At 46.3% G+C, this 13108-nt stretch overlaps 1 protein-coding gene across 1 annotated transcript in view; it reads right to left on the bottom strand.

The window, feature by feature from the left end:
* Positions 1-10593: 10593 nt before the first annotated feature.
* Positions 10594-13108, bottom strand: part of BRWD1 (bromodomain and WD repeat domain containing 1) — a 73132-nt gene continuing 70617 nt past the window's right edge. Inside the window, 1 exon segment of the mRNA XM_018552683.1 lies at positions 10594-12267. Coding sequence (XP_018408185.1) covers positions 10961-12267 — 1307 coding nt within the window. The 3' untranslated portion in view covers positions 10594-10960.

The following is a 13108-nucleotide window of genomic DNA, read 5'->3' as shown; positions in this document are numbered from 1 at the left end:
CTTTCCGGGGGGCCCCCCCCCCCCCCTTCTTTCCTGCCCTGCCAGGCACCCACGTTTTTTCCCCATTTTTGGGGGTGGGACTCCCCCATAAAATTCCTACCAGACCTAAAGGGCCTGGTATAACTTTTGGGGGAACCCCATGCACTTTTTTTATTTTTACCTTGGGGGGTCCCTTCTAACATTCCTACCAGAACTAAAGGGTCTGGTATCAATTGGGAGGAACCTCACGCTTTTTTTTTTTCTCTTCTGCGGACTATAAAAAAAAAAAGTCATTTTCTTTTGTCTAATGTCACTTTGCTGCAACGAAAATTCATACATACTACCGCTTCTGTCATTCATATGAATCCGAATGTATCAATTTCCAAAATTTCGTCAAAAAAAACCCGAATCTTTCTGAAACAAATCGCACGTCTACAGTTAATGTATGCCCAAATCTTTGTTACTTTTTGGATAGAGTAGGAAATGGTCAGAACCCGTCAGTTTATTGTTAGCTGGCTACGTCCCCTTGCAGGGATTACCCTTCACCTACTGCTATAGAGATGCACCAGGAAGTGAGAGGAAATCTCAGGAAAGTGGGGAAATTCTCCTCTCAGAGGGTTGTCATAAGAACAGATGCCCCCATGGGGAGATTTCTCATTGTATCATGTTCTGGTGATGACTAAAATACATTGAATTTCTTATCACCTTATGTCTCAGTGACGATGGTCACCGGGACAAATAGAGAAGGTGAATCTCAGACAGGAATAAGTTAAAAAAATACTGATGCAGCAAAACTCACGCAGGCGCTACTTCTGGACTGGCAAGCTGCAATACGTTACATTTCTGTTTTTGGGTTTAGATATCAGAATAAATACAATTAACATCATGAAAAGAAGAGGACTCACCGATCCTAGGAGCTCAATGATCTGCGAACTGTCTTCCTCCAAGTATTGGGTTACAACAGGTTTCTCCTCTTATGCTAATGATTTCATCAAATGTGAAACTGAAACTTAGACTTTCCCAACAATTGTACAATGACTGTCAACATACGTCATTAAGGTGTAAGGCACTCCTGACTCCATGGATATGGAATGCATGCCGTTCAGAAAGCCGCGGGAGCGCCACCTATCGGCCATGACTGAAACAGCAATACCATCGTCACTTTCAGGGTTATTCACAAAAGGGTGAAGAGTTTGGAGAAGGCAGGAGGAGTGGCGGAGCAGTGGTGTACCCGGTTGTCGCCATTGCAGGGGTGACACCAAAATCACCGAGTCATTTTGGTGTCACCCCATCTAAAAAGTCAGGCACTCGGTCATGGACCGAGAGCCCGACAGTGTCAGGAGAGAGGAGGGGACCCGGCGGCATACCTCATCCCAACGTGTGAGAGTCCCCTCCTCTCTCTGCCGGTGTCCATCACCAAGATGGCCGCTAGCAGTTGTCAATCAGATGGTCGCGCATGCGCGAGGTGACGTCACGTGCACGCACGATGACAACTCGGCGTGGTGTCACCTGGCCTCGGGACGCCCCTGGGCAGGAGAAGTGAACAATCTAGCACAACATCGCTGATTTGGACAACATTCTCCAATTCAGCTCACTATCCAGCTCTGCTATGTTGTCCTAGAGCAGTGGTTCTCAACCTTTCTAGGGCCGGGACCCCTTGGTAACATTTGCCAAGTTGTGGTGACCCCCAACGGTAAAATCAAGGGATGACGTGGCTGCTGCAGTGACATCTGGTTGGCGTGGCGGGAGAACTGACACTGCTGCGCTAGGAGAGAGCTGAGGAGGACTCTCACCTCGCACAGCAGAAATCACATAGCGACCCGCAGGTTGAGAACCACTGGTGTACGCCGTCAGAATAAAAATAAATAAATAAAAAAAACACCACCAGAGGGATGCACAGCTAGATTCCTATTGGCTATTTCACTTTGCAAAAGCCAATAGCAAGCTAGCTATTGCACCCGCTTCGTTCGCAGGGAAAGGTTTACTCTGCTCAATCGAGCAGAGTAAACCTTTCCGGGAGAAAGTGTTTCTCTCCCGGGTGGCCGGTAGCCGCTATCTAATAGCGGGAGACCCCTAGCAAATCGTAATTCACGACCCACAGGTTGAGAACCGCTGTCCTAGATTGTTCCCTTCTCCTGACTTCTCCAAGCTCTTCACCCTTTTTTTAGCCCTTTTTTTATTTTTATCACTAGTTTGTAGGTGATACCTATAAGAAGTCAGGGGCCTCTGGCACTGGCCATCGGAGATTAGTGATGGGCAAATGTGCTTGGGCTCAATTCAAAGGCACATTGGCCGAATGTGCCCCAAAATCTGTAAATCACAAACTTTAAGGGCTCAGTCAGAACGCACTGCCTGGCATTGCGGCCGGCTCACTTTTTAGTGGGGCAGGAGGGGGCTTAGCGGGCCATTCAAGTGAACATTGTGCTTGTAGCATTTTGATCGCACCGCACAGAACCGGACCGCAGGCACAATGTGCCTTGCGATCCCGTGCGGCGGATCGCATTGCGGCCGGAGGGTGTGGCTATGGCGCCATTCACTTGAATGGCCCGCCTTGCCCACTCCTGCCCCACTAAAAAGTGAGCCGGCCGCAATGCGGGGCAGTCGTTCTGGCCAAAATCGGGCCGGAACGCACTGCATGTAGTGTGACTGAGCCCTTATGTGAACCCCATTGAAGTCAATTATCAACTGAAGATGAACTCTTTACATGTTCTTGGCATATAAGTAAGGGATTGTCAAACAAAGGGCATGGAGAGCTGAGCACTGCCATAGGGGGACACGTACAATGCAAAAAATAAAATGGTAAAAATACCATTCAGCGGGAAGCAGCTCTTTTAATAAGGTTCAAAGGGCAACATAAAAAATGACAAAATTCCTTTAGGCCTCATTCACACTAGAAAGGGCCGGCATGTACAGCTCCGTGCTGCGTGCACGGCCGTATCGGGAAGGACAGGTGCTGCGTGTGATTAGTACGCAGCCCCCGTCCTTCTCTATGGGACTACACGGCCGCCGCACGCTCAACCGCCCTGCACGTCCATGCGGGTGTCTGTACTCGTACACTGACAGGATGGACCATGTCTGCATCCGAGTCGGGACACCCGCATGGTCCTGCACTCGGGGTGAGCATAGGGCAGCCGTGTAGTCCCATAGGGAAGGACGGGGTCTGCGCACTAAATCACACGCAGCACCTGTCCTTCCCGATACGGCTGTACATGCCGGCCCTTTCTAGTGTGAATGAGGCCTTAAAAGGAGAACTATGGGGTCAGTGTTTTTCCCCATAGTTCTCCTTGGGGTAACGGGAGGACACAAACTAGCGTCCTCCCGTTACCCTAAGCTCAGTATACCGCGGTATACTGAGACACCGCACCTGGAGCGGATCCCGACTTAGATGACGGGATCCGCCCAGCTGCGTGAGTGACAGCTGGCTCTGCCTATCTAGAGGCAGAGCCAGCTGTACCCGCTCCCTCCCCCGTCCGTTCCGCCAGTCAGCGCTGGCAGATCGGAGCGGGGAGAGGGGAATCCAGCCCCTTCCCCCTGTCACGGCAGAGAGCCGTGACAGGATCGAGAGGTGAGGGAACGCCGGTATGTGTTCTCTCACCTCCCGATCTACTGAGCCGACCTGTGACAGTCTCATTGTCACAGGTCGGCTAGAACTATGAGGTGAGTGGAAATCACTCATGTCATAGTTCTCCTTTAAACTTACAGGAAAGCTTTTGTGCAAACTGTACACACACACACACTGCCGGCAAAGGTCATAGGTGCATTGAAGGACACACCTAGATTAAACGGCTAAAGAAGACTGTATGTTGTATGGCCGGTTTTCTGGGCTCTGCACATATGAGTAACTCTCAGCAAGTAAGATTTAAAGTTTATTTTTAGCATTGGTTGTGTTTCCAATTAAACTCAAGTAAATTCCTGTTTGTATTTGTTCTCACAGTAAATTCTGGGCAGAAAGGAACATCGATCTGTCAAAGCACATCTTGGTTTGCTGTCATTTGCAGCTCATGACAACACATAAATCTTACCAGGGCTTTAGCTACCACGGGGCGAGTGAGGCACTCGCCTCAGGTACATCCGAGAGGCTGGCCCTGGCTACGCCCCCTTGCCCCTGTTGCCATGGCAAGCACAGGTTGCCATTGGCAACAGGGGCATCAGGCAACCAACACAGCTGCGGCTCAGCAGGGAGAAGAGGAGCGGCACAGGCTCCAGCTTCTCCTCGGATCCCCGCTGCTCTCCCCGCCTGTATGGGCAGAGGACTCTGTGTCCTCAATCTCTTTTTCTATTTCAAAAGGGAAATGTCAGGGGCCTGTTTAAACCCCAAATATTCCCCCGAAGCCCCCGACCCCCCTCCCAACATTAAAAATAAATAAAAAAATCAATAAAAACATGTCTGTTGGGGGAGGTCACAATTTTCTGTTTTTGCCTCAGGAGCGAAAGGAGCCAGCTACGGCTCTGAATCTTACTATATGCCGTGTCATACTACTACTATATATAGAGCCCCTTCTGTCCCAGGCAGTATTATTGTGCATTCACTGTGTGCACTGGATGATGTCCAGCCTGTGCAGGGAATTTTCTGAGCGTAGCCCTGTCCACAGTCTGTAACGATTGCAGCCCACACATATTACACTATGGTCGCCTTTCCTGGAGGTTTAAGGCAGAACTCTGGAACAAGACATCAACAGAAAAGGTTGGAGCAACAATGGTCAGCTTTCTAAATATAGTGTGTAATGATCACAATCTCAGATCCCACTGCTGGGACCACAATGTGACATTTTACACACTCACCATGTACAGAGATTTTTTTTTCAGCTCACAGGAAAACAAACAATCTAAGCACCAGCAGATTGAGAGCGATGGCCATTGGGACAAGTAACAAAGCAGTTAACCCTTTGTGCGCACACACTAGCCGCCACCACCACGATTTTTAATGGAAACACACACCATTTACAGAATCTACTGTTGCAATTCTAACCCTTACCAAGTGTTGAACACTCACTGCCACGCCCATACCGGAATGTAACAGGGTTTTACACTACGGTAGCTCTTCAAAGAGGCAAAATTCTTTCTTTTCCATTGATATTCAGCTTGTTTGTAAATATCCTTTTAATGCAAAGAACAGAAAATGGTGCAAGAAATATTTAAAGGCAAGGTATTACACGCAGACATACAGTAGTAAAATAAGAAGGATTAACAGTGAAGATACTTTGTGAAAGTCCATCTGGCCATTGGTTGCAAGATGAGTCTGATTCACTTACAGAGTAATCACCAATAAAGGAGATTTATTTATTTTTCCAAATCTAACTTTTTCTGTGGTATCAATATATTACAAGCATGCAAGAAACATGTACGTTAGAGTTTGTGCACCATCCCCATTCAAGTCATAAAAAAAATACATTTGATTTCTTCCGTTAGAATTTTGTTCTCTCACTTTATTAGCACTCTCTACTTTTTAGAGGGAGACCCAGTCATCCCACAATTTCTACAGTGACTTGAAGAGTATTCACCCCCAGTCAGTCTCCTCCCCTCTCTGCCGGCATCCATCACCAAAATGGCCACCAGCAGGTGTCAATCAGCTGGCCGCACATGCGCAATGACGTCATCGGGCGCGTGCAAGGTGTCGTCACACGCGATGACGACACGGGGGAGTGACACCCCGGCCTTGGAACACCCCTGTTCACCCCCTTGGCATTTTTCCTATTTTGTTGGTATTACCACCTGGAATTTAAATAATTTTTTGGGGGGTTTGTATCAATTAATTTACACAACATGCCTACCACTTTGGAGATGCAAAATATTTTTTTTATTGTGATACAAACAAGAAAAAGGATGGGGGGTTTCATCTGTCAGAAAATGTAAAATGCCGGTGTTGGCACTGAGTGTCTTGTGTCCGGATGTCCAATGGCTGGACACAAGACTCCAAAACCGGACGGGTGGCAACCTACTATGGACAGATACTGCAATCTCCGCTGTGGAGGTTTGCAGCTCCCTCAGGGTTATCTTTGTTGCGTCTCTGATCAATGCTCTCCTTACCTGGTCCATGAGTTTTGGTGGACGGCCCTTGCTTGACAGGTTTTCCGTGGTGCCATATTCTTTTAATAATGGATTTAACGATGCTTCGTGGGATGTTTGAAGTTTCGGATATCTTTTTTTTATACCCAAACCTGTGCTGTACTTCACAACTTTGTCCCTGACCTATTTGGACATCTCCTTGATCTTCATGGTGCTGCTTGCTTGGTGGTGCCCCTTGCTCAGTGGTGTTGCAGACTCTGGGGCCTTTAAGAACAGAGGTGTGTATTATAGATTAGTTAGCATAGATGGAGGAATCCCGTAGATTTCCTTCAAGGCCTCGTTCACACCATCCCCGATTGTGGCCAGAACGCACTGGATCGCATTGCAGGCATTAATGTGCCACGCGTTCCCGTACAGCCGATCACATTGCGGCCGGAGGTCGTGGCTGCGGTGCCATTCACTACAATGCACCACCAAGCCCCCTCCCACCCCACAACAAACTGAGCTGGCCGCAATACGATCCAATGCGTTTTGGCCACAATCGGGCTGGATCGCACCGAGGATGATGTGAACAAAGCCTTAGCTCATGTGCTGAACAAGGGAAATCTATATGCGTATAGCTAGTCTTCGATCTCAGGACAAGCCAGCACCTAGTAGTTTCAGAAGAGACAAGCAATAACAGTATGCAGGTTTAGCAACGACTTTTTATTGAATACATCAACGTTTTCATTTTAACTGCCAAGAATTCAACTTAAAAAAAATAAAAAAAACACGAAACCAGAAAATTTCACATAAACTTTATTTCGTAGCAGAAAACACTTTTCAATATGAATCAAATGGCAATTATAAATACCTCCGCACTCACAGTGTACATCCATACCGAAGTGACCCAAACAGTGCCATTTCCAGGGCTGTTAAATCAAACTAGAAAAACAAAAAACCTAAACACTGTATACACACGCCTCTTAGCACATGTGTTAAAGAGAATCTAATGAGCACTCGTACCTCAGAGTGAAGCAGCTTAGATCCCCCTACAGCAGTGTCTGCTGACATATTGACTCTGGAGCAATGGCAGCACTAGAGGCACACAGGCCAGGAGTCAGAGTGGGACAAGAGAAGCCGGGTTTCCCCACCGGTATGGGCATTTGTGACAGGATACTTTAACTTTAGGTGGAGGATTCATACACCAGCCCTTTAAAACAAGGATAGCAACGGCATGGTGTTCACTACATGATTTGGGGTTCAGAAAAGAACAGTTTAAGCTGTGCTACCCGTTTTAAAGTTTCATCAACCTTTTTCCTTTACCAAGAACGTCTGTGAAGGCAAATTAACAATATCGGCGTGAAGACCCTGAAATAAATCCGTGGAGGACATTCGTTACCCAATGCAAATTGCTGCTGGGTTACTAACAAATCAAATCAATGGAAGACGCACACACAGAAAAGAAAGATTTGCACATGTTCCTCAGAGTAGTAAATGCCATTAGTGGTTGTCACACCATACACTCCTCTGCTAAACATTATCTAGGAGGCATATGGGTGGCGTGTTACCTTCACCACAAAGCCAACCTATTCAATGTTGTAGGTCATTCACATGGGGATCTTTCTAGCAAATCAGCACTATAAAAATGAGGGTATAGCCCCTGGCCGGGGATGTAGAGCCGAGTACCAAATACCGGAAGTCCCATTCAGGAAGCCAGGCGGCGTGTAATGACTCGCCACCCGACTTCCTGATTAGCAGGGAAGTCGTCCCCATGCTTCTCGTTACTAGGAGAGAAAGCATGGAGCCGGCTTTCTGGTCAATCAGGAAGCCTGGCGCCGTGTAATGACAGCGCCCGGGTTCCTGACTGGCCGGGAAGCCGGCTCCAAGCTCCCTCATCATGAGGTGACGAGGAAGCATTACACGGCACCCGGCTTCCCGATTGGTCAGCTTCCCGATCAGGAAGCCGGGTAGCGAGTCATTACACGATTGGCCGGGAAGCCGGCTCCATGCTCTCTCGTCACAAGTGATGAGGGAGCATGGAGCCGGCTTCCCGGCCAATCAGGAACCTGTGCAGCGTGTAATGACACACTTCCCGGCTTCCTGATACCGGAAGTGTCTGGCTAGGCATCGGAACATTTGGGCGAGTGCGAGTACTCGCCCAAATACTCGGCATCGGCACAGATACTAGTATCGGTGCATCCCTATCTGGGACGTCTCATAGCTAGTGGCACAAGAAAACCAACACACATTTTTAACACCAAGTTTGAAGTTTCATTTCTCTGTGGGGGAACCGTCCCATGACAGCTAGTAGTAGTCACATTCTAATGCACGTGTTGTGTAAATGTTTAGCTGCTCATCTCATAGAGCTCGGCAAGCTATTTTGACAAGCAGTGAAACGCCTTCAATATTGCACAACACCAGTAAAATGCGACCAACTACTACTAGTTGTACCGAGACCAGGAAAATAAAAAACCTTCTCAGACACCATGTCCTGTTCTTCACCAATTATCTCCTAACCTGTTGAACTTTTTTTTTTTTTTTGCAAAGGAAGGAAGAGTGGATGCTGGTAAACGTTGCAAAGAAGGGCCAACTCCACAGGAATGTCCATGGTTTTTGAAAGCAATGTCCAAAAAGCTCATATAGGTGCGATGGACAGGTCTCAGCCATATGGAGTACTAATGAAATGGACCTATACTCCGTTTTCAACATGACTGCAAATAAAGAACAGAAGGGATGAAATCTTACCTTTCCCGGGGAGAAAAGGCTGTTCCAAGTTACTTACAGCTCTGCTTAGAAAACCTAAACCTGGCCATCTGATCTACTCCTTAACAAAAATCATCACCAGAATACAGACCACTCAAGCCCCCTGCCACTCAGCAGAAGGGATCATGTGACCTAAGACCAAGGCGGGAAGCAATGGAGGGAAGCATTAAGTAGCTTGCAGCCAACCATTCCATTACTCTTACGTCCATTCCAGAAAGACTGAACTCTGCTTTGAACTACGACCTGAAGACAGTTTTGGATTTTCATGCTAATCATCCTCCAAAATCCCCTGTTGTGATTTAAGTATTCCCAGAGGTCAGATAGCAGCCCTTGGATGTTCTCTGATAAAGAAACCCTCAACACCTCAGCATACAACCAGTGAAATAGGATTACCTGGTAAGTGGGATCACCTACAGTATTTTTGTTGCAGTAACTACTACATAGCTCTGTACAAGTACGCGCCTCCCCAGCCATAAAGCAGTAGAAGTTATTTAAAGCTGCACAAAGCTTGGACATTTGTAATTCTGTTTAAAGGGAACCTGAAGCCAGGCTCTTTACATATTCTTAACCGGTTGTGTAAGTGCTTTAAAACAACTTGCACTGACATGTGTAGCTGCAGGCAATGTGGAGACATTCATGACAGAATTTTACAGACAAATACAGCAGAGACACTGAAGTCATTCATGGCCCTCCTTTAGCAGTTCAGTGTACCCTGCACCCCCTTCCCAGCAAGCAACTCAGACAAGCTTATCCTGCCCCCCCTCATTCAGCAGATTAATATATCGTGGTTCCCCACCCCCAGCAATAAATCAAGAACTAAGCTTAACCTGCTCCGCCCTCCCATTAGTGACTTGGCAGCCTTCCAATCTCTAATGTAAACTGAGCAGGAACATCAAAATAGGAAAGCAGAGCAACCCATAACAGAGAACTGACTGGGGAGAACTTCGCTGCCTCTTTTGGGAACTTTGAGGATGCATTGCTCCACTTTACCTGTAGCTTTGGAGATTAGTATCAGCTTTTTATAAGTTTTTAAGCTCTGTTCCTAACATTATTATTAAAAGTAAATCCCCCTCCCAAAAAAATTAATAAATTATGGATTGCTCACCACTTCTACCAACCTCTCCTGTAGTGGTGAGAACGCTCCTGCAGAAACTGACTCTTCCAGGAGTTGCATTAACTAGTCCCTTTCTTCCCGTCAGCTTATAGGTCACTACAGGTAAACAGGTAATCACTACACTAGTGACATAGGGATCAGCAGATTGACCCAGTGAGACCAGGAATCCCACATTCCCATATCAGACCCTGACACTACAGATTCACAAGTGGACTTTGCAGCACGAGAGGTTCGTCCATTTTTTTTTTTTTTTGAAGGGGGTACACTAATGTTTAATATTTTAGGGAGAGAGTCTCACTTTAAAGAGAAATTACTGTTTTTTTTAAGAACATGTAAATAATTTGCAGTCTGAAAGAGAAGGGGTCTCTATAAGATGGAAAAACAGCGGAATATATAAAGCACTACACTCTCTTTATTCTCATCTGCCTACAATTTGCTATAGTGCCCACTATCATAAGGTATGCTACACACCCCTCATTACCTCTAGGTCTGATTTTTTATGCCACACTTTACCATAACATAGTATAGTAAAATAATACCCTAATTATTACAAATTGTATATTCTGAAAAATGGAGAAACTTTATGTGCACAGAAAAACCCCAAAAACGAATTCCAAAAGGAAGTTCTGAGATTAGAAATAAATTATTGGCACAGATACGTACTTTGGGAAGAAAAACTTTTTTTTTTCCTTTTCAAGATTTTAAAGGAAATTTTTTTTTTTTTTTCGTATCCTGCACTTAATCTCCTTAATACACAAAAAAATACAAAACAAAAGCCCTAAAAAACATTTGTAAACTTAAACTGTGCAAATTAAGTGTTTGATGGCTGATAAAGTCTAGCAATAAAACGAGGGTCTAAGTAACAGACTCTCACTGCAAGAAACTAAAGTTTGTGGGTTCTAAAACCTCCGAAAATACCAATTAGTCAACGCGCTCAGATGTCCCCTGCCCAGTCTCGAGGCACATGTTGGCATCTGTGCTGATAATGTTTTAATATGATAAGTGCAAGTCAAACATGTACAGCTTGTAGTCACATTCATAAATTTCTCTCTGTAGAAAAATAGAAGTATATTCCCTGAATTTTAAGAAAAGTCAGTACATTTTCCACTTCGTTGGTTATCGCAAGAACTGCCTGGCCCTTTCTCTCGGGCTCAGCCCCCTCACAGAGGTAGTTTTACCCCGGCTGCCATTCAAGTTTTCGTCGCTCTGAGCTGCATTCTCGGTATCGTCGTATCGCACGGTCCTTTTGCCCTGGTTCCGTGTACGGATCTTAGTGCGGCGGGTTAACTTTTTGCGGCTTGCAGCGTCCAGATCCTCCCAGTCGTCATCGTCGCAGCTGCTATTTGCCCGCTTTCTCTTTTGATCAGTTGTTCTCGGTCTTACTGAAGGATTCCTCTTGTTCATTCCGATTTGGTCATCGCTTGTGTTATCCGAGAGAGAGGATTCTGAATCGGAGAATAGGGCTCCGTTGTTCTTTTTGGACGATGAGCTCTCTCTAGAACTGGAGAACCCGCAGTTATTGTCAGTTCCTGAATTGGACGTGCCCTCGCAGTCACTTAACACTTTGGTTTTCCTAGCAGGTGGAGATGCTATGGAGGACACGACCCTCTTTCGCCGTTTCCTGACCAAAGTTTCAAGCGCTGAATCAGAATCAGTGTCCGAGCTTGTTGACTGATATGCAGTCCGGGGCGATGGTCTGTCCAGACAAGGCAAGTATGCATTAGCTCCAGGTAGACAAACATTGGTCAGGACTACCCTACATTCCTGTGCCTGCCTATGGCTGAGAGGGTTCTGGGCTTTATTTAATACTGTTACATCACTTTCTGGAGACATCGAGTCTGAGTCAGATTCCACAATGCACCTACGAGAATTGGTGGCCAAACGAGGGCATGGAGAGTCCAAGCTCTCATTTTTGCTTTGGTTGCCACCATTGATATGGCGGCCTTCCCTGTTAAATTCATCACGTGCAGAACGTTTTGGAGATGGGGATTTTACACTATCTGAGCTGTAGATGCTGGAGTCGGTCTTTACCTTATGCGGAACTCGGGAGGCTTTTGAACAAGTCCTTGGTGCGGTTTTGGAAGTCCTTCTTGTTTCATGCTCTTGATCGCTCTCACTTCTTAAAGCAGTCTCTCCCTCGCTGTCATCTAAGAGCAGCTTCTTGGCTCTTGCAGCCGCAGTCCTGGGTGGCAGTGTTCTGCTGTTTTTGCTTGCGCTACACTCGCTATCCGAGGTGGAGGCACTGTCTTCTACATCGGTCATACACTTTATCTTACTGGCTGCCATGGCAGCGCACTTGCGGAGAGTTTTCTTCCTCATTCCCTTATGATGTTTTCCTTCAGATGTAGAGTCAGATTCGTCAGAATAACTTGGAATTTTCCTTTTGACAGATGTAGTTCTCCTTTGGTTATTGCCCTGAGATTCTAAACCAAAAAAGGAAAACAAGTTACATTAGTTAAAAGATCAAAATAATTGGGGCATAGACAGGTTATGTGTAGACAGACCTCTTTCTTCAAAGGAATGTTTGAGGTGAAAAATAAAAGCTGCTATTTCTGATTTTCTATTCTAAAGCAAACGTGTTATATGAGAAAGACCGGGACTGATGCTGCAAACTTTATTCTGAAAAACCCACTTACTTTGTTATACGGATCCTCTGGCTTAAATCACTGACCCCGGAACATGAACGCAGTTCAGAAAGGTTGGAAAAATTAGAACTCTCTCAAACAAATTGCAAAGAGGAAAGGTCCAGCTGCTATAATCAGATGATCAGTACTAGTGTTGTAGGAAGAAAGGAGGCCCACTTGAGATGGCTGCAATGCCAACAGCTTAGGAATTATAACTAGGAATGAGGGCTTGGATGCAATGAAGGCCATAAGTCTTTCCATACTTCGGAAAACATTTCCAGGCAACTAGGAATGCAACGATACCGGTTTTCGGTATCGAGTACTGATATTTTTTCGGTACTCACCAATACCGGAAGCCCCATTAGGGAAATCAGGTGGCGTGTAATGACTTGCCCCCTGGCGTCCCGATTACCAGGGAAGCCGTTTCCATGCTTCTCGTCACTAGATGACAAGAAAGCATGGGGCTGGCTTTCTGGCCAATCAGGAAGCGAGGTGCCGTGTAATGATCCAGGCCCGGCTTCCTGATTGGCTGGAAAGCCGGCTCCATGCTCCCTCGTCACCTTGTGGCCAATCAGAGCCGGACGTCCTTGCACGGCTGGATATTCCCACTTCAGGGAACGACCAGGAAATCAAACACTGC

The sequence above is a fragment of the Nanorana parkeri genome, unplaced genomic scaffold, assembly GCF_000935625.1.
Source record: "Nanorana parkeri isolate BGI_ZX_2015 unplaced genomic scaffold, ASM93562v1 scaffold95, whole genome shotgun sequence".
In the NCBI taxonomy this organism is placed as follows: domain Eukaryota; kingdom Metazoa; phylum Chordata; class Amphibia; order Anura; family Dicroglossidae; genus Nanorana; species Nanorana parkeri.
Note: the sequence above shows the minus strand (reverse complement) of the source record. Positions and strands in the feature narration are given on the sequence as shown.